General features: G+C 44.5%; 1 protein-coding gene across 1 annotated transcript in view; it reads left to right on the forward strand.

Annotated features, from left to right (window-relative positions):
- Nucleotides 1-21,325, forward strand: part of PITPNM3 (PITPNM family member 3) — a 385,265-nt gene that overhangs the window by 252,493 nt on the left and 111,447 nt on the right. The window contains exons 5-6 of the mRNA XM_075014126.1: nt 10,088-10,164; nt 15,799-16,034. Coding sequence (XP_074870227.1) covers nt 10,088-10,164; nt 15,799-16,034 — 313 coding nt within the window. The remainder of the gene's footprint in view (nt 1-10,087; nt 10,165-15,798; nt 16,035-21,325) is intronic.

Below are 21,325 nucleotides of genomic sequence, written 5' to 3' on the forward strand. Positions count from 1 at the left end.
GGAGGCCAAGTGAGTTGTACACTAACCTCTGGTTAGTATACGCTGAATCAATTTCTAAATTGAAAGGGCGGAGTAAGCAAAAGTCATTCGTTTTTGGCGGAGGTACTATTTTGAGTTAAATTCCCTGTTATTCCAGAATAACAAGTTTTGCCATATGGACTCAAGGGTTTTGGTTTTCGCTTTTTTTCCTGAAAAAAGGGTTTTTTGTTTTTTTTTTTACTGATCAATAAAGATTCCCATGGGTTAGATCTTGGCAGGCCACCAAACACTTTGTTTACCTGAGAGTCCGTATGTACAGCTGCATGCAGATCCCCTTGGCCACGGATCACCATTCCCAACTAATGGGAGCTTCTGGAAGTGGCACAGCCTGGGACACTGCTTCCTGCAGTTTCCATTGGCCAGGAACGATGGTCCGTGGCAACAGGAACTGCAAGAGGCTCTACCTGTGGACATGCAAGTGAATAAAGTTCCAGTGGCCTGCCAAGGGCTAAGCCTGGTGAATTGTCTCTGGCCCACAGGCCGATTATTGCCTATCTTTGGTGTAGTCTCTTGTTTTCCTGCTTCTGTTTTTGGTTCAAGATACATTTTAGCTCCGTAGGTATTTCGCTTTATCTATGACTTGTCTAGTGCCCATTTGTGGTCCTTCTCAGCTTGCACAGAGCTCACGTTCATGGAGTAGTTGGCTTCATTAGGAGTGTAGCCACCTTTTGAAACGAATGGCTGGTTTTAATGTCGTTAAAGTTTCCGAAAAGCCCTTTTATTTAGCAAAGTGTAGTGGATGTTTCAGGGCTGCTGTTTTACTTTTTCCCTCTTTTGGTACAGGCATTAATTGGCTAATTCTGACAACCCTGTAAAGAAGGCAAAAGTAATTATCCCATTTTCACATATGAAGAAACTGAGATTAAACGTCACAGGGAATAAATGTCTTTGATTTGCCTGTGGTTGCTCAGCATGACAGTGGCATAATCTGGAAATGGTGGATTAGTGTTGTTCTGTAGCACAGATGGGTATAAAGAGTGGTTCCAGCAGGGGACAGATAATTTGTGCTGCTTCCAGGGGAAGGAGAGACCTGCAATTAATACCTTGAGTGCTTGTCAGTCCTTTTGCAGCATTCTAGCTGCTAGTCCAATAACAGCTTATAGGAGCGTTCAGTATGTGTTTATATCTTATCTCGCTTTTCCATGCACACACAAGCATCGCAAGCCTTGTGCGTTATGGGATGCAGCCATTCTCTGTCACATCCTAAAGTGATTTTCCTCTTAGAACACTCCAAAAACATTAGAACAACCACCAGAAACCCCTGGCAGCAGAAAATGAGAACCTACATTAAACAAATGTGTAAGTGCTTCCCACTAGTGGCAGGGTGGCCTAGTGGCTAGGCCCCTGCAGTGCCTAGGGGCCTGAGGTGTAGGCCTTCAGCCTGCACCCTAGAGGCTGTAGTGTTAGTTTGGGGCACCTTCTCCTTAGGGGGAAGGTTCTCTGGGATTCTCCCTCTTTTTGGTTGGGGGAGGGTTTGGAGGCTGCATCCTCTGGTGGCTGACCCAGCAGCTGCTCTGGGTCAGGCCCTGTGAGTGTCAGAGCCAGCTCCCGCCTCTTGGCTGGTCAGCCCTGAACTGGGCTGGCTTCTCTCCTTTTAACCTACCTCCAGGCCTGACACTGGCTGCAGGTGAAAGGGGTGGGGCTAACTGGGCGCACAAGCTCTGTTTAGCCTCTGCCCTGCCTGAGCCTCCTCTCACTCCCTTACAAAGCGATTGGCTTTGTTACTTTCTCAGTAATACCAAAAGCCTGTGGATGTACTTGAGGTTTCTTTCTGACTCCCAAACTCTATTGTATCCTTAACTTCTACCTGTTTTAAAGGGAGGAAGCTCCGCTCACCTTTCAAAGCAACAAATCCCTGCAGAATAAGTGAGTCTGCAACACTGTGCGATGTCTGAGGTTATAAAATACACATTTGCTATCATTACCTTCCATTGTGTGCTTTCCCTCTGAGACAGAGGAGAAGGTGTTAGAGGCTACAGATGATACATTCTACTCTCCCAGGATTTAAGGCTTTCTGTAGGAGAAAAAGAAGGTGACATATTTAGCACCTGCTGATAAGCTGTGGTGTTTTTCTCCCCCCAAGGATATTTGATATCCACACCACCAACAGCAAAAATCCTCTCTGCCTTTCTTGTTGTGATGCTTAGTTAGTTTATAAAGTCCCTTAAGAACCTGAAATGAAAGGCATTATGCTGCAGTCAGAGGGTCTTTTAGCTTTATGGTGTTCTGATTGTATTGTAACAGGGCTCATTTTAATGACATCTGCTATAATTTACAGTGTCTGATTTTTCAACAGAACTTAACTCTCCTTACTGCTTCTAGTAAGGTATCTTTAGTCTGAGAGAGGAGGAGCAGCAGAACCCTGCATTGAAATCATAATTCCCACCCATCACTCGTTGTGGCTGAGCTGGGGCCTCTGATACTCTCTAAGAAAAGTTCCCTTTTAGCACGTTGTAGGCTTTAGGGGGTAGCAAGATATGAAGCAAGCCTCCAGTGCTCGAGACTCATGAGAGTTTGGATAATGGAAGCAAGGGTCATGGGACTGTAGGCGGAAATGAAGAGGGTTAGGAGATAAAGCAGATGGTGCTGTCCTTGGACTGGAGTTCTCTGACGCTTACGTGCTGCACCCCAGGCATATCCCAAAGGAAATGGATTTTTCACCTGAAGTCCACTGCCTGGTTGGTTCCATAGCTGGGAGAATCACTGGTCATATAGCAAACTCTGCTTGTGAAGTTTTCAGGCCTTAAAGGTTAAATTCATTTTTCACTGTTTGGATTATTTGTCTTCAAGTCGAGTGAAAATCTGTTGCTGGAAAAGTCTGATCAGGCCGAAAAAGGGGCTGTATCAGATTGTTTTCTAGACCAAGACGGAAATAGGTTCACTCCTGACGCGGCTGCCTATTGAAGAGACTGAAGTGTATCACAGACTCTGTAACCACCCAAGGCTGTCGCAGCAATGCCGAAAGACTTGCCAGGCCCCTAGGCAAGGGGGATGGGGGCAGCTCCACTCTCTCCCAGAAGGGACAGGGACTTGCGCAGTGGGGCCGGGGGCAGCCAGACCTCAGTGCCACCTGGAACATGCTATGCTGGCCCCCACCACCTAGCCAGACCTGAGAGCCATGTGATGCTCCAGTGGTGATAAAAGGCCCTGGGGCTCTGGCTGTCATGGCTCCTGCAATAGTGACCAGGAGCCCTGGGCCCTTTTAAGTCACTGGGCCCCAGGGCTACTGCCTTCTTTCCCTGTCCCCCATCAGCAGGCCTGGTCTGTGGTAAAGGTGAGACACCAACTCCATGGTGCTAGCAGACTCTGCCTGAAGGGACATGGGATGGGGTCAGCAGGGCCAACAGCCACCGCAGGCCCTGGAGAAAGGTCATGGGAGGCAACTCTGTGCCCCCAGAAGGGGCAGGGCTGAGGACAGCCAGACCTCAGCACTGACGCACCCACACACCCCCAAAGCCCTCAGAGCCATTCAGAGCAGCGCTCCAGCAGCAATTCAAGGGGCCTAGGTCTCTGGCTGTTGGAGCTTCGGCAAGCCCCAGTGTAACTGTCCTCCTTGGCTCCCCTCCCCATTGGTAGGCCTGGATGGGTGGGGCTGGGCATCAGTTACTTGTTTGTAATGGTTATATTAAAATATTTGTAGAATAGGGAAAGTGTATCAGGACCGGTGCAGTGAGTGGCCTCACGTTCCCTCAAGCGACTGTTGTTGACCCAAGGAAAACAGGATTGAACTGGAAGCAACTCTGCCCACGTGGACGTGCACATGTTGTAATAAAGTTCCATTTGTTCAACTTGAGCTGTATTCAGCTTCACTCTTTAAGCTGATGAAAAATGGGCCACCTTACCAACTCTTTAAACTCTTCATGGTATAACCTCAGATCTTCGTTTCTGTCCTCTAACGACTTTTAAATGGCTTTCTACAAAATTTTGCGTGAGGTGAAGTTAATATGCTGTTTTAATAATTTCTGAACTCCCTTTGTTGGAAACACTAAGAATATAGTAGCAAATATTGACACACAATGGACTTTTAGAGTACGATAATTCCTCTGTGCTTTCACGAGAACAGCCTGTCTTCAAATATAAACCCATGGAGTACATTCCAGTATATTAATGTTGGGTCAAACAGCCAGTAGAATTCACCAAGTAGTGACAATTGTTAGTTAAGATAATTTAATTATTTATATTCCAAATTACTTCAACAAATGGGTGCTGTTTCTCTTCCTTCTTTTCCTTGGATCGGTTTGCTAAGCATCACAGGACAGAACGTCTAGTCAGAATTACGAGACCTTCTCTGAGTGTCTGAAGGCTGCTGATTTGGCTACCTCTGCAGCTGCACCTAAATAGGTGGAGTTTCTAGCCTGTTGATCTCTGCAGTTTTACCCCATGCTCACGTGGGGGGGGGATAAGGGAAAGCACCACATGGATCTGAGAGACCACCGTGGGTGGTGGGCAGGATTGGAACAGGAGATTTTTTTTCTGCATAAAGCTTGGCAGATCACTTGTAATCCAGATGTCTCATGAAGACCATAAAACACAGTTGTCAACAAGTGGTTGGCCCAATGTGTAAAAGTGACCCTCAAACTGACAACAGAACGGATCAAATCTCATCCTATGACTGTTTCCTAGGTAACCAATGTACACAGCTAGACAAATGGCACTGAACCTTGTGTGCAGTGGGTGTTGACCAGAGAGAGCCCTGGCAGATCTACTTTTTGAATGGTTCTAAGAATACTGCAGGAAAATGTACAATGTGATACTCCATTTATTCTTACTTGGCTTGCTTATGGGAAAGGAATTCTTAATGTGAGATGATCTCTTTTTTGCACGATGGCTCTGTGTCCCTAGTTTTACCAGTAGATGCCCATTCCTGTCCATCTATCATCACTGTCACAAATGTTTTGACATCCTTAGTATAAGACAAGCAATGGGCTTCAACTGCAGCAAAGGGAGGTTTGGGTTGGACATTATGGAAAAACTTCCTCACTGTCAGGGTGGTTAAACACTGGAATAAATTGCCTAGGGAGGCTGGGAATCTCCATCACTGGAGATATTTAGGAGCAGGTTATATAGGTACCAATCAGGGATGGTCTAGAGGGTGCTTGGTCCTGTGGAGAGGGCAGGGAACTGGACTCGATGACCTCTTGAGGTCTCTTCCAGTTCTAGTGTTCTATGATTCTATATTGTTCCCTATTTGTGGTAGAACCAGCCGTGGGTCTTTCGGAAGGTAAAGGCAAATGTAATACTCATTGAGGTTCTCGGTACATATTCATCTGTCTTTTCTTTCCTTTTCCTCCTTTTCTTTCCTTTTCCTCCTTCCATTGTGGCTGTTATATGGAAAGGAACTTCTCGGTGCTCTGAGCAGTTTGTGTGAATTTTTGTCTCCCTCAGCCAGGTTTTACAACTTACATTGGGTTTTTTTTGTCCCGCAGAATTGTTCCGACCCGAAAATCTGTCCCTGTCCTTAACCATGGGGACAGAGGATACAGATTCACCAATCAAAGATATGAAACTCTAGGGTGTTTGCCAATTTGTGTCCTGTCTCCCTGCCTACCAAAATAGATGTTCCTTTCCTTTTGGATCATGCATTTTGAGCGCCTTTAAAAATGGAAACTTGAGCAGATTTAATCCTAAATGGAGTCAATAATATGTGGAAAATTGCCTTTCCATAGACTTTTGTATGATCAAGTCATTTGATTATAGCACAGGGTCTGTAAATGTAGCTTCTAAGATCAGTTCCCTAACCTGAAGGGTTTTATGATGTTAAGCAAGAAATTTATTTGCACATGATCTGCAAGGCTTTCCTCTGTTACAGCAAGCATGGGGAGAACATGAAGATTAAATGTAGACTTACCCATACCAATATCATCTACCTGGCTGCAACAGAGAGATGACAGAATCATTCATTACAGGAGACCTATCTAATATTGCCCATAGTACATCATCTGGGAATCTGTTTTGACCTTGGTAGTTTTAAAGTTTCATCCCTCAAGTTCTGAGAACAGGAGATGAGCAGAAATTGTGCAACTTTACCGCAAAATATCAACAACATTTCAATAATAATTTCAGGGCACCTGCAGCAGATGTGATCATTAGGGCATGTATGGAGGATATATTGCAGAATGCAGCCTACTTGCTAGTCTGTCAATTATGGAATATTTTATGAACAGTCGATTTGCTGTGGAAGATCACACCAGTCATCCATCTAGCGTTCTCTCTCTTTAAAAGCAGTAAGCATTAGAGAAGGCAATATGAGAAATCCAGTAATGGGCATTTATGGAATAATTTGCCACCCTGGAAGCGTCTTCCTGACCAGAGCACGTTAGCAATCGGCTTATGCCCTGAAGCATGACGGGTGTGTGTGTGTGTGTGTGTGTGTGTGTGTGTGTGTGTGTGTGTGTGTGTGTGTGTGTGTGTGTGTGTGTGTGTGTGTGTGTGTGAGAGAGAGAGAGAGAGAAACAAACCAGAAAACGGAAATTTCACTTTTTTTTATAAAGTGGAGAATAAATATTTAGCTAAATATCTATTGTTAAACCTCTAAGCTCTGATCATGTACTTAGATATCTTTATATGTTGTGCATCCACATTAAAAAGTACATTATTGTTGGGTTTCCCTTTGTAATTGGACTTTTAGTATTTAACACTGCAACTAGAATACAACGGAATTCAGTTGTTTGTTACCTAGTGAGTGTTAGAGCCATTGTGGGGTGGGCACAGACCTGCCAAGCCCCGGAGCCAGGTGGGAGTGGCTCTGCACTCACAGAATAGGTGAGATGTGGATGGGGTGGGGCTGGGGGCAGAGTTGCCAAGAGTGCATCACTCAGCACTCCAGTGGTGATTGAAAGAGCCTGCAACAGCAGCCAGAAGCCCCAGACTTTTGAAGTGCCTGGCCCCAGACCAGTTGCGCCCTTTGGCCCCCAGTTTGTCATCACATCTGTTTAGAGCTGCATATTAATGCAAGTTAGGGGTACAACTATTCCAGGGATGCTGTATCCAAACCTACCAAGCGTCACAAGTGCTTTTAGTATTAATAATTGTCTTTACCACGTAGGCTAAATATGACATGAGATAAACTTTCTTCTATAAAACATGGCATGGTTGCTCTCAGTAATCTGTGCTTGTTGAAGTTAATGGCACTATGGTCCTCCTCTGAAACCATTCCATCATTATTGTTTACAACACAGTAGTGTGTAGGTCTTCAGGGGAATTCAGGGCCCCCTTGGACTTGGTGCTGTAGAAACATACAATGAGAGCCCGTCCCGTCCCGTCCTGTCCTGTCCTGTCCACCGCCCCCGCCGCATGAGGCTTGCAGTCTGCAATGACAAGGGACAGGAAGGGCAGGAATGGTAAACAGCGGCACGGAAAGATTACATGACTTACCCAAAGTCAAACATGAAATTTAACAGGCTTTTTTGGCAAATTAAAATATAACCCAATCCAATGGCTGGACATGAAAGCTAGACAATTTCAGATGGAAAGTAAATGTACATTTTTAATAGTGAGAGAATGAACCAGTAGAACAACTTACTAAGGATCATGGAGAATTCCATATCACTGAACATTTTAAAATCAAGATTGGTGGCTGTCCTAAAAGTACTTATTTAGGAATTATTGTGGGGATGTCCTGTAGTCTGTGTTACAAAGGAGATCAGCCTATGTGATCAAAATGGTCCATTCTGGCCTTACCGGCTATGAAACTATGGACCATCCCAGTTCTCTTGTATCCCAGTCCAGCGCCTTAACCAAATGACTATCCTTTTTCTCTGACTTTCACAAGTATTGGGTCATGCCATCTGCAAGAGCTCAGCGTTTCTATAAGAAAAAGATGCTGTTGGATGTGAAACAGCAAGATACTTAATATCATAGTAACCTGACAGGTGTAGCGTTCAGTTTGAATATAAAATTCCAAATGAAGGGTAGTGAGGAAGTGCCATATCTTTAAAATGAGTTCATTAGCCTCCAGAGATGTCCCATATGGGCCCCTCAGTGCCCCACAGTTCTCTGCTCTGGCCTGTTCCATCTCCAGCGCTCTCAGGTGCAGAGGAATTAGGAAACAAGAAGACCGTTTCAGTTCAGCACTTGGAAGCCCATGGCTGTAGGGTATTAGAGGCTGAAAAATCTTCTCTCTGTTTCTTTGCTAGTAGCATGGCTGTGGGGTCTGTGGTTCTGCATCTGCCTCTGCTAGCTGCCTTTTTATTCTGCACCGCCTGGCGTCAGCCGCTGCACCCCCGCACCATGTGACAGTTAGGCTGTGGGTGAGGGTTGTGGTTGTGTGATAGGAAGAGACACTTCTTTTCAGCTGTTTACATGTTGTCCTGCCCCACCCCCACATCCCCTCCTTTCCCTCCCACCAGAGGCACCATACAGTACGTAACTTTTCCATGCCCAGCCATATCACATGGCTTGACCCCGAACCAACAAAGGGAAGTGCTGCACAAGGTGTCAGGCAGCGTCTGCACAGTGAGGGTCCTGTAGCTGGCCAGGGGAGTCTCCCTGGATGGTCGTGATTTTCGGGGCTGGTTACAGTGGGGGGTCTTTTAGCCACCCCGAGTCATAACTGATTTTCTGATCAATTGCAGTTTCAGTGTAGAGCTTGTGTCAGCTTAAACAAATTCTTGTTCTAAGGGTCTTTGCCAGGAGGTCTAAATCCAGATGCAGGTGGTGGGTCCAGCCTTAGAGCGTGTATGGGCTATACCAAAAGCCCAGGGGGCTGGTTGTAGTCAGGGAGCTGTTAGCCACCCGGGGAAAGTCTTTCTAGGTGCTCACAATTTTCAGGGGCTGGCTGTAGTCATGGTCTTTTTCCAAAGGCCATTGAAGGCAATGCAGTAGCTCTACAATTACCACAGTTCTGGAACTTGCAGCGATGAAAATTCTTGTTCTGAGGGTTGTCTTTGTCAGGTCCAAACGGAGATCCAAGCCTGGGCACACTGGTAACAGGGACACGTGGTGGGTCTCCCTGGGCGGTCACAAATTCAGGTCTGGCTGTAGTTGGGGGTCTTTTAGCCATCTAGGGGAAGTCTCCCTCACCAGCCACAATTTTTGGGTGCTGGCAGCTGCCTGGGAAAAGTCTCCAGCAGCTGCTATAGTTGGGTTTTGGGGGCAGTGAAGCCTCAAGTGCTGAGAGGCAGGAGCTGGGGTCAAACTTGCCCTTCAATGGATCATCATTAAAGCTGTACTCAGACCAATGTGGCAGCCATTTCTCAGGCTCCCTCTCAATTATTAACCCCTGTTTTCCCCCTTACCCATAGGCACAGGAAGTGCCATCAAAAGTTGATCGGGTGGACATTCACTGTAATGCCCGTGGGTACTAAATCCAGACTCAAGCCTGAAAAGTTCCAGTGCTTTAGCATCCTGTTTTGGAAACTTGTCAGTTGGGAAACCCAAAATCTTTTTTTCTAACTTTTCCTAAGCACTTTACTACCTTTCCCCACCCCTCAATTATACAAAGCGCATCTCTTATACAGGCAAACCAGCCCCCTCCTGGAAAAAGGGTCATTCGATTAACATGGCAGGGGAATGAGGGAAATGAAATGTGGGAAGATGTCATCTGATACCCACAGCCACTTCCAGGGCATATTTTTCCCCATGCTGCACCAGTGAAAATATCCAGAGTGCTACAGGGCTCAGGGAACTGTGGGATACGTTCCCACAATACACTGCTGCAGCAGTCGATTTAAGCTACTTATGTGTGGCAGCAATAAGTCCATTTTGTGGGGAGCATGTGAGAAGGTGAGGATGCTCAAAATCGAACTGATAAAAACCCAGCATTAATAAATCAATTTTAATAAATTCGATTTTAGCTCGTAGCGTAGATGCAGCCTAAGTCTTTGTTTCTGGCTGAACAAGATTCCCAACAGAAATATTCCTAATTTAAACCCACACTAATCGGCTTGTCTACCCATGGAGCTGCTCAGGAATAGCTATTGTACTTTAATCTGAATTACCATGTAAGTGTAGACTAGCTCTGAGTGACTCATCCGTACAGCTCTCCTTAGACAATCAGCCAAATGTTGAAGTGCTAAGTTTGTCTTTTTTTTTTTTCTCCCCTTTGCAGGTGAATTATATAGAGCCTCTTTGAGAAAACAAAGATTCCCTGCACAAGGTAGCATTGAAATACATGAGGACAATGAGGTGAGATGCTTTCTGCAGCTATAGCTTTGTTGATTTTCTGAACCTGAAGGCTAGATATGGAAATAAGTGTTGATTACAAAAATCTAACTAACCCAGGGACCTTCAGGCTTTATAAAAATGTTCTTGAGAACTGTATTGCACAGGTGTTGCATCTATTTCATTTGTTTATTACCCTATATCAATTTACGAATAAGTGCTTCTCCACAGCCTTTAGGAGTTTTTGGCACAAACATGAAATCCATCAGAACCCCCAAACGCATCCACGTGTACCCATCCTCACAACTGCTTATACCAAACAGTCTTTCCCACAAAGATTGACACCCGTCTTCCTCAAAAGTCTGTCTGCTATGCAACATGCCAGGAACATCAGTGGGTCCAGGTTATCTGGGAACAAAAGGGAGTGGATGTCAAAGATGAGGGACCCTCATGGGAAATGTCCTACAGATGGTAAGGGTGGTCCAGAGTGCATACTTCTGCTCTTGCATTTATGACTTGGTCAAATGGAGGAGACTCTCATGAAGGCAGGTGCTTAGGCCAGCTGGAACTTTGGCCAGATCTACACTAGACCTCAAAGTCAATTGCAGATATGCAATCCCAGCTATGGCAATTGTGTAGCTGGAATCGACTTATCTAGAATCGACTCACCTGGCGGCCCTCGTGGGGGGAGGTCTATGGGAGAAACTCTCCCATTAACTTCCCTTACTCTTGGCGAGGTTGAGGTGTACAGGGGTGACAGTTCAATTTTGCACATCCCCACTAGGCACACAAAATTGAACCCTAGAATATCGATCCTGACCAGGTCAATCTTCCAGGTAGTAAAGATGCATCCTGAGTCAAGGTGATAAAATACTGTCTTTAAATCAACATGCATTTTGGGAGTAGAATATTAGAGCATCAGTGTGTTGAGCAGTACATGGATCCAACTCTGCCACCTCTACTAATACTTGATAGCTCTTTGTTCTACCAGTAGCCTTAATGATATTGGGTCTGCTTGCAAAGTCAGTTACCACCTACCACGAACAAGGGTATCAGAATCTAGCCCCTTGTAACTCTAGGATTCTGGTATTTCCATCAGTTCATCTCTCTATGGCCATGAGACCATCTAGACTACAGCTTCCTCTTTCAAAGTCCAAACTATCCCTGAAGCTCCAAATTGTCTGAGCTCTGAGAACACTGGCATGGAGTTATAAGTGTATTTGATGGCTCAGCTCATCCTTTCACGTCTAATAGGTGCATGTACAGTCACTGGACGTCATCAGTGGCCTTTCAGAAATGGTATATAATAGACACATTTTCCAATGAGAGATTACCAAGTCTATTTAACACCATAATGTGAAAATCTATATGGAATGCAGATTCAGTAAAGCCGCCTGAGTAGCAGTAATAGAACATAAATTTGGTTTCTAGAAGGAACACAAGCTGAGCAAACACACAGCTCTCTAGCTGCTTTTTGCTATCCAGAGTTTTCTATCTGTCCACACAGTAGTTCTAGTACAGGCATCTGCATTGCAAACATTCCCTCTCTGACCCAGCCTGATCCAAAAGGTATTGAAATCAGTCTTTGCACTGATTTCAGTGTGTCTTTGTTGTCCCCCTGTGCAACCCACCTGTAGGTAAGAATACAGTTTATTCTGAGTCTGCTGAAACTGCCAAGAGGGATGCCAGTTCAAATAGACTCGCAAGTTGCTTTTATGATAACAGGAAAAGGGACTGAATCCATTAACTCTCTTCCCGTATTCCATCTGACGACTATGACTTTCTGTCTCTAGTGACCTGGCTTGAATTTTAACTGGTAACCTAGGTGCTGCATCTCATTCCTTACTCCTTGAGCCATCTAATCCCCCAAACAGATGTCTGCAATGGCAGCTGATCAAAGAGCAATAATTTAGTGTTGGCTGTGGAAGGAGGTAATCCTGTCCTTTGAGCAAAATTGAGTTTCTATATTAATAAATTGCATAAAGAACATAGGAAGGGGGACTGAGAATTAGAAAAAGGGTTGAACGTTATTAATGTTCACTTTGCAGATCTGCAGATTCTTACAACAAATATGGCAGCAATTTCTTGGCTTTTCAGCAAAGATGCTATAGCCTAGAATTATAGAATCATAGAATCATAGGGTTGGAAGGGACCTTAGGAGGTCATCTAGTCCAGCCCCCTGTCCAAAGTAGGATCAACCCCAACTAAATCATCCCAGCCAGGACTTTGTCAAGCCAGGACTTAAAAACTTCTCAAGGTGGAGATTCCACCTCCTCTCTAGGTAATGCATTCCAGTGCTTCACCACTCTACTGGTGAAATAGTTTTTGCTAATATCCAACCTACACTTCCTCCTCTGTAACTTCAGATCATTGCTCCTTGTTCTGCCATCTGTCACTACTGAGAACAGTCTCTCTATCCTCTTTAGAGCCCCCTTTCAAGAAGTCGAAGGCTCCCATCAAATCGCCCCTCACTCTTCTCTCCTGCAAACCACATAAGCCCAAATCCCTCAGCCTCTCCTCACAGGTGTTGGTCTCTGGCTCTCCTTACTTTTTACAAAATTGTACTGCAGAAGTGCATAGGGGATGTTGTGATGGCCAAAATTATAACTAGGGTTAAAAAAAAAAGAAATTCACAAAGAAATGACCATAAATAAGCTAAGATGCTCAAGGACACATGCCCATGTTCTGGGTGTCTAAGTCTCTGACTTCCAGAAGCTGGAACTGGATAATTGCTGTATACTATTCATTCCTTGGAAGCATCTGGCAATTGGAAGACGGGACACTGGACTAGATGGACCACTAGTCTGACTCAATCTGGCCATTCTTATGATCATATACAAAGGCGCCAATCATGGGTCAGGGCTCAGTTGTGCTAAGCACTGTGTATAATCATAAAACTTAAGAAAAAGCAGTTCCTTTCCCACAAAACTTAGACAAAGTATAGCACAAGAGACGTCAGATGGGTACCTACAGATAGAGGAGTGCAACATTACTATAACATTATTATGATCAGCATAGTAAGAAGCAGCCACATAGAACATGAAATCTTGTCAGTGAAACTTGCTACCTTTGTCAAACTAATAGTATATTTGATATTGCAGTATTCCTGACATTTTCCTTTAAAAGCTGTGTTCAGGTTCTCATTAATTCATGCAATTCTGGTAGCCACAATGGTTCTCCCCAGTTTTTTGTAAAAATGGTCATTTGTTATTGTCTCTGTTCTTTATTTAAATTGGTTGACCTAGTTTCACGATAAGGCTTCAGGAGTCATATGTACCAAAGTCAAAATTTAAAGTGGAACTGCAGACAAGAAGATCCCAAACTGCATCTGCATTGCTCAGTGTTCTTCAAGTGGGGATGCATGACCTTACAGGACAATCATGAAAGGCAATTGAGGGCTCGCGAGGCATTGAACATCATATTACAATCTAAAGCAAGGAAACTCTTGTTCCCCTACTGCCTGCACACCATTATCCTGCAAGGGTAATTGATAAACTAAACAGTAATAAATCACCAGGAACAGGTGGTATTCACCAGAGTTCTGTAGGAACTCAAACGTGAAATTGCAGAACTGCTAACTGTAGTTTATAACGTATCATTTACATCAGCTCATGTACCAAATGACTGGAGGATAGCTAATGTGACACCAATTGTTAAGAAGGTCTCAAGAGGTGATCTCTGCAATTAATGGCTGGGAAGGCTGACTTCAGTACTGGGCAAACTGGTTCAAAGTATAGTAAAAAATAAAATTTTCAGACACGTAGACTAACCTAATTTGCTGGGAAGAGTCGTTATGGTTTTTGTAAAGGAAAATTATGCCTCACCAGTCTGCTAGACTTCTTTGAGGGAATCAGCAATCCTGTGGATAAATTGAATCCAATGAATTTAGGTTTTCAGAAAGCCTTTGTTAAGGTCGCTTATCAAAGGCTCTTAGGTAAAGAAAGCAGTCATTAGAAGAATATAAGGGAGCTCCTCCCAGGGATTGGTAATTGGCTAAATAATAGGAAACAAAGATTGCGAATAGATAGTCAGGTTGCAGAATTGAGAGAGGTAAATAGTGGTGTTGCCCCAAGGGTTTGAACTGGGACCAGTCCTCTTCAATGTATTCATAAATGATCTGGAAAAAGGGGGGAACAATGAGGTGGAAAAATTTGCAGATAATACAAGACTGCATAAGATAATTAAGTCCCAAGCAGACTGTGAAGAGCTACAAGAGGATCTTGGAAAACTGGGTGACAGGACAACAAAATGTCAGATTAAATTCAATGTTGATAAATGCAAACTTATGCACGTTGGAAAACATTCCAACTATCCATATAAAATGATGGCATCTACATTAGCTGTTGCCACTCAAGAAAGTGATCTCAGGGTCAATGTGAATACTTCTCTGAAAACATCCACTCAATTTGCAGCGGCAATCAAAAAATGAACAAAGTTATAAATCTGTGGTACACCCACATCTTGAATACTGTGTGCAGATGTGGTTGCCTGATGTCAAAAAAGATATGTTGGAATTGAAAAAGACAACAAAAATAATTAAGGGTATGGGACTTTTCACCTTGGAAAAGAGATGACTAAGTGGCGGGGATGTGATAAAGGACTATAAAATCATGACTGTTGTGGGGAAAGTAAATAAGTATTAGTTACTCCTTGTCATAACACAAGAACTAGGGGCCACCAAATTAAATGCATAGGCAGCAAGTTTAAAACAAACACCATGCAGAGTTAACTTGTGGAACTCTGTGCCATAGGGCATTGTGAAGGCCAAGACTATAACAGGGCTAAGAAAAAAAACAAAACACTAGATAAGTTCATGGAGGACAAGTCCATCTGTAGCTATTAGCCAAGATAGACAGGGATGGTGTCCTTAGCCTCTGTTTGCCAGAAGCTGAGAATGAGCAACTGAGAATGGATCACTTCATGATTATCTGTTTTGTTCATTCCCTCTGGGGCAGGCCACTGTCAGAAGACAGGATAATAGGCTAATGGACCTTTGGTCTGACCCAGTACAGCCATTCTTATATTCTAAGTTAAAGCGTTCTCTGTCAACTTCTTAAAACAGACACATCAACGTATAGGTCTATCACTGTTTCATTGATATCTGTTTTATTCCTTCCCAATAAATGGAAAAGTCATGAAACCTTCTGACTTTGAACAAGAATTCTCTGACCTGAGAAGATTAAGAAACACGTCACTCAAACTCCTGATGATGTAGAGTTGCTGACACAGAATTGTTGTTTTTCTCTAGAAAACTTAGCGATTTCAGTTTAAGCCATTCTGACAAATCCAACAAAACTGAATTAGTTTAGCTCCTGATGTCTAGACATTTAGGCTTCCTCAAGATTTTGGACATCTTCCCACCTGGATGTACTGCCAATAGCATTTGTTGTGCATAAATCCATTCATAATCTTCTTTGGATCTGACTCCTCCACGTAAGCCTAAGGCTCCTGTGCAGTGTGCTGTATCTAACTTGGAAATAGTGGTATGAAATTGATCTTTTGTATGTTTTACTTTGACACAAAAAAAAAAAAAAGCAGTCTGAAGTTGAAAAAAATGTCTCAAATTGTCTGTGGAAGTTGAGACCCAGTGCACCCACATTGCTTTTGCAAAGCCTGTTCTAACCAAAGCCACTTCAAATGACTGTTTCTTTTCTTCAGGAAGGCGCTCAGCACAGGAACTGTAAAACTCACGTCCTTATTCTTGTCCTACATGGGGGCAACATCTTAGATACAGGAGGAGGGGACCAGAACTGCAAGATGGCTGACATCAACACGTTCAGCTCTGTATTCGAGAAGGTGACCCGGGCCCATTTCCCTGCTGCGCTGGGCCACATCTTAATCAAGCTTGTCCCTTGCCCAGCCATCTGCTTGGAGGCTTTCTCTCTTGTTTCCAAGTAAGTTAATTTTCATTCTAAGTGTGGCTCTCGAAGGTCTATGATATCACAAGTTATTTATTTTGTTTGTTTGTTTGTTTTATGGTCATGTAGTACAGGCTTTGTTATCTACCATGCTGGTTAATCATGTGTGCTGGTTACTTGGGCTGAGGCTGCCAGTCCCGCTGCCGCCGTTCCCGGCCATCAGATCCATATCCACTTGCCCACTTGGGCTGCTCACCCTGGCTGGGTTTCCAGCTGCTGGCCAGGCTGCCAACTCCCTGACTGCCAGCTCCGGCCAGGCTGCAGGCTGCTCACACCACTCTGACTGCTGGCCCCAGCACATGCCGGTTAACCAAGCTTGCAGGTTATTAGGGTGCCAGATAACGTGATGTTTGTTGCTATGCTTCATTGTCCAAGTGTGGTATACTGGAAATCCTCCTCCCCTCTTACCCAATTAACTAGTAAGCATGCAACCCTGGTCCTGTTCTTTTCTGGATGGAGGCAGCAGTAGAAAAGAGGGTTGTAAGGAGACCCTGCCTTCCCATTCAGCACTCAATGGCTATTGCATCCTTCCACTGGTGCTGAAATATTGTGGCTTCCATGGAAGGGTACACACTGCTGGCACAGGAAGTTGGTCAGGTTCCTTGGCCTTAGTCCCTGGGCTGTGATGTGCCAGTATTGTTAGGTACGCCTTAACACATTCTGTCTCCTTGTCCCTATTTTTTTTTCCATCCATGGGTGGAATAATATTTTTCTGTGCACCAAGGCATGTGCAGATGTGTGTTTCTACTAGTGGTGCACGCTGCCGTCTGTGGGTGCTCTGCTAATCAGCTGGGCAACACCTGAATCTCTCCTGGGTGGCTGCCCAAGCACTCATCTTACAGGGAACACTTCTTCTTACTCGCTGGCTGTACACATCCACCCTGTCCTGGTTTGCAAAAATCATTCCAAGGACTGATGTGTCCCCAGCTCACATCCTCAATAGGTGTTCAACTCTTGGGATATGAATTGTGATTCAGCTCATACTGGCTGTGTCTACCCTAGCCCAAAACTTTGAAATGGCCATGCAAATGGCCATTTCGAAGTTTACTAATGAAGCGCTGAAATACATATTCAGCACCTCATTAGCATGCGGGTGGCTGCGGCACTTCGAAATTGACACGGCTCATCCAGACGGGGCTCTTTTTCGAAAGGATCCCGAGTACTTCGAAGTCCCCTTATTCCCATCTGTTCATAGGAATAAGGGGACTTGGAAGTAGCCGGGGTCCTTTCGAAAAGGAGCCCCGTCTGGACGAGCCGTGCGGCGGCAAACCGCATCAATTTCAAAGTGCTGTGGCTGCCCGCATGCTAATGAGGTGCTGAATATGTATTTCAGCGCTTCATTAGTAAACTTCGAAATGGCCATTTGCATGGCAATTTCGAAGTTTTTGGCTAGTGTAGACGTAGCCACTGTGTGACAACTAGTTCTGACATGATCAATGGAGTATTGTTTGCTGTGTTTACACTTGTATGCAAATGACATTGGGATCGGTTTCAGACCCACAGTGCCCCATGCTGAAGTCTTTGCTTAAGGAGACTCAAAAGTAACTGCAAACCCATATAATTGTTCTGTAAGTGCAATATCTGTCAGTGTGGGTAGAGGAGATATTTGAAGTCACTTAGGCAATGAAGGTGCACAAATACCATTGACTTTTCATAGGTAATGTGCTCCTAAGTCTCTTAGGTGTTTTTGGAAAATATCCCTTAGGTTCAATAATATCAGCAAAAAATGTTTACCCAGGTTTTGTGTCCAGACATATACTGTTACCCAGACATCCTCTGACGCTGAAAAGAAACTTAAGATGTACAAATTGTTTTTAAAAATCAGCTCCCAACTCCCATTAGTGGGAAGAAAACTGAAGCTGGATGAGCACTGATGTACCTTTTCTCTAATATCTGACCATGGCTGTGAATAATCCGCAGTCACCATTTATCTTGTTTTAAAAGCTATGACAGCTACATCTGCATGCCAGTGTCCCAACTGGCATTGACAAATCTAACCTCACATGTTTGTTGTTTAGATGCTGTCATGCTGGACACCATGGAAGAATTTGGGACATAACTTTAATAATTTAAACAACTATGATAGCTTTTTGCTTAATGGGTTCAGGAATAGAGCAGAACAAAAATTCTGAAGAGTTAAAATAGAAATGATTGTTGGCGTTGAGCTCTCCTTAGCACTGGAAAAAGAGGAGGGAAGACCTCTTTAGTATAGTGGTCCCTAATTTTTTTTAAATGGAAGCTTGCCTTTTGCATTTCAGTCCATCCAGAAACTACCACAAGCCCAAATACCCTTGCCCTGCCTCCATCCCCTTCTCTGAAGCTCTGCCCCACCCCATCCCTTGTCCGAGGCCCTGCCCTGCTCATTCTGTGGAGATGAGGTATGGGGCAGTGGGAGAGGGAGACACCCTGACATCAGTTCCCCCCTTTTCTGCCTCGCCCATCCTGCACAGCAAGCAGGAGGCTCTCAGGGGACATTTCCAGAGCAGCGGGCAGGAGCATCATGGCAGTGGGGTGGGAGTAGCAGCTGAGGTGTCGACACTCAATAACCTCCTCACCAAACCAGTCAGGATCACTGGTCAGAGGTTCCAGGGTCTACCGGGTGGTGCCCACTGCTTTAGCACACATTAGTGGTTGGTGATCAGCCTTGTTGCTCGGAAAGAATTCAAATCTGATTTTTATTTTTAAATCTGTAGCACAGCTAAAACTCAGAAGCGTGATAATGGCTGTTTATTTGCTAATGGCAGTTAATGAGACCTCCGAATGCTGTAGTGTTCTGTAGTACAGTATAATTTATCATAATTAACTTGGGAGACTGCACACAGCCTGGCCAATACAGGAATGGTGGGAAAGTGGCAGTTGCCCTGGGCCCAGTGATTCAAAAGGGTCCAGGACTTCCAGATGATGGTACTTTAAACTGTCACTGGATCACCACTTGGTGTGCTCCAGGTGGTTCCAAGTGCTGGCAGGGATGGGGAGAAACATGGTTCGGGTGGTGAGAAATGGTCTGGATGGTGTGGAGGGCAATGAAAGTGATTTGGGGGCTGAAGCACATGACCTATGAGGAGAGGCTGAGGGATTTGGGCTTGTTTAGTTTGCGGAAGAGAAGAGTGATGGGTGATTTAATAGCAGCCTTCAGCTTCCTGGGGGGCTCTAAAGAGGGTGGAAGAGAGACTGTGGTGACAGATGGCAGAACAAGGAGTAATGGTCTGACATTATAAAGGGAGCGGTTTAGATTGGATATTAGGAAAAACTACTTCACCAGGAGGGTGGTGAAGCACTGGAATGTGTTACCTAGAGAGGCGGTGGAATCTTCACCCCTCTAGGTTTTTAAGTCCTGGCTTGACAAGGTCCTGGCTGGGATGATTTATTTGAGGTTGATCCTGCTTGAAGCAGGGGGCTGGACTAGATGACCTCTTGAGATCCCTTCCAGCCCTGTGATTCTATGATTCTGTGAGCGCTGGCTGGAATGGGAAAGGGGTGTGACATTTGGAGTCATGTCATCATGTTCTTGCCCCCCCCCACCCACATCTCTCTAAGGGGCCAATCCCCGTCTGCCCCATAAAGCAAGTGTTTGAATGAGCTATTAAGCTGCTTTTTAGAACACCTATTGCCTTCGGATAATAACTCCTAGCCATTTAAAAAGGATTTAGTAACATGAGAGGTGCCTTGAGATTGTTGAATCTTTCTTAACAGATTCTCCTGCTAAAGAATAAATGGATATGGTGCTTGTATTTACACTAGAGAGGGTGTTGCCCATGTTGATCACTTCTTGGTCTGTTTAGCTGTGAAATTTCAGTAAGTAGTTTCTGATTCCTGATTCTTGATCTGAAGCTCATTTTTTAGACCAATAAAGTTAACCTTTGAACATCATGGAAATAGATTTATAAAGTCACCTAATTGTTTATAGAACAAAAATCTGCTTTTGATCTCTACTTCTTCCTTGTTTGAATATAGTCTGGATGGGGAAGCGTGATGAAAATGCCACAGCCTAGGAGAGCTCAGGCTTTTTGAGTGCATTATTTCCTTGTTGAGAAAGAAATTAGTGTGCTCAAATGAAGGATGTTCTTTCCTAGTCTATTTTTAGTTAACAGAATTCATGCAAAGCCTAATCCAGCACTCGCGGAGAATAACAGCAAAGGACTCCCACCGGTTTCAATGGAAACTGAATTCAGCCCTGAGCTCCCATTAATTCATTGAACAAGAATGTACTAAACAGCCCCACCAAGGTAGCAAAGCTTCCATTAGCACCGCGTTACTGTAGTCAAATATTGTGGCTGTGAGCACAACATGCTAAAGTCTTGAACTGGTTTATTAATTTGTTTGTTTATTACTTGTGGGAATTTAAAACTCCATTGCAAACACGGTAAAATGTCTTTGTTCTGCAGGAATGTGCGGCCTGGATTCTTGGTTTCATGGATGGCTGTTCTGCTGCCCTGATTATTGACCATCTGTTCACTGTGCCCTGTGCATAGGGGGCATGTGGGAGGTGATAAAGGAATGGGTATGTCCAGGAGAGGCAGCAATGAGCGAAGGGTAGGGCAGACCTTAGGAATTAGATCATCTCTAATCACGCGGGTGATGGGTGGCTAGACTAGCCACTTTCACTTTTGCAAACTAGTCACTTTCGGGCTTCCATTTTTATTATTGAGAAAAACGCAAATGATTAAACCAAAATCCCCGGTAAAGAAAAATAAACACATGTCATTTGTAATGGATGGGGGAGATGAGGGAGGGTGTCTCTCACTCCTGGGCCACAGGCCCTTTTTCTGTCCACAAAAGCAGCAGAAACCACTTCAGTTCCAGGCACTTGAGCTTTTACTATATGTGCAAGTCCCACCACTTCCTATTTTCAGTCAATCACAGAAACCCCAGCAATAGGGGTGCAGAGCCTTCCCTGCCCTGACTCCTCCCCTTCCTCTCTCTGTCTCTTCCCTTTCCTGCACACCCAGCTGCCCTATCTACCCCCTCTGCTCCAGGGTTCACAGCTGCCAGCCATCAGGCCTGGGTTTGCTCAGCCAGCTTCTATAACCATCTTTGAGCAGGGCTGCCCTGACAGAGCTCTGGCATGAGCTCTCTGGCCAGTCATCTGCCATACATTAGAAACATAGATTAGACCACTCATATCTTAAAAATAGATATGTGTTAGCTCAACGCCATCCTCTGACCTGTTGCCACACAGTTACCTGTCAATGTAAATGATGCACAAACCCAAATTGTTCATGGATGCTTCGTGACATAAAATAGTGTCCGTTTTAAAGACTGGGGCT

Source organism: Carettochelys insculpta, chromosome 19 (assembly GCF_033958435.1).
Source record: "Carettochelys insculpta isolate YL-2023 chromosome 19, ASM3395843v1, whole genome shotgun sequence".
In the NCBI taxonomy this organism is placed as follows: domain Eukaryota; kingdom Metazoa; phylum Chordata; order Testudines; family Carettochelyidae; genus Carettochelys; species Carettochelys insculpta.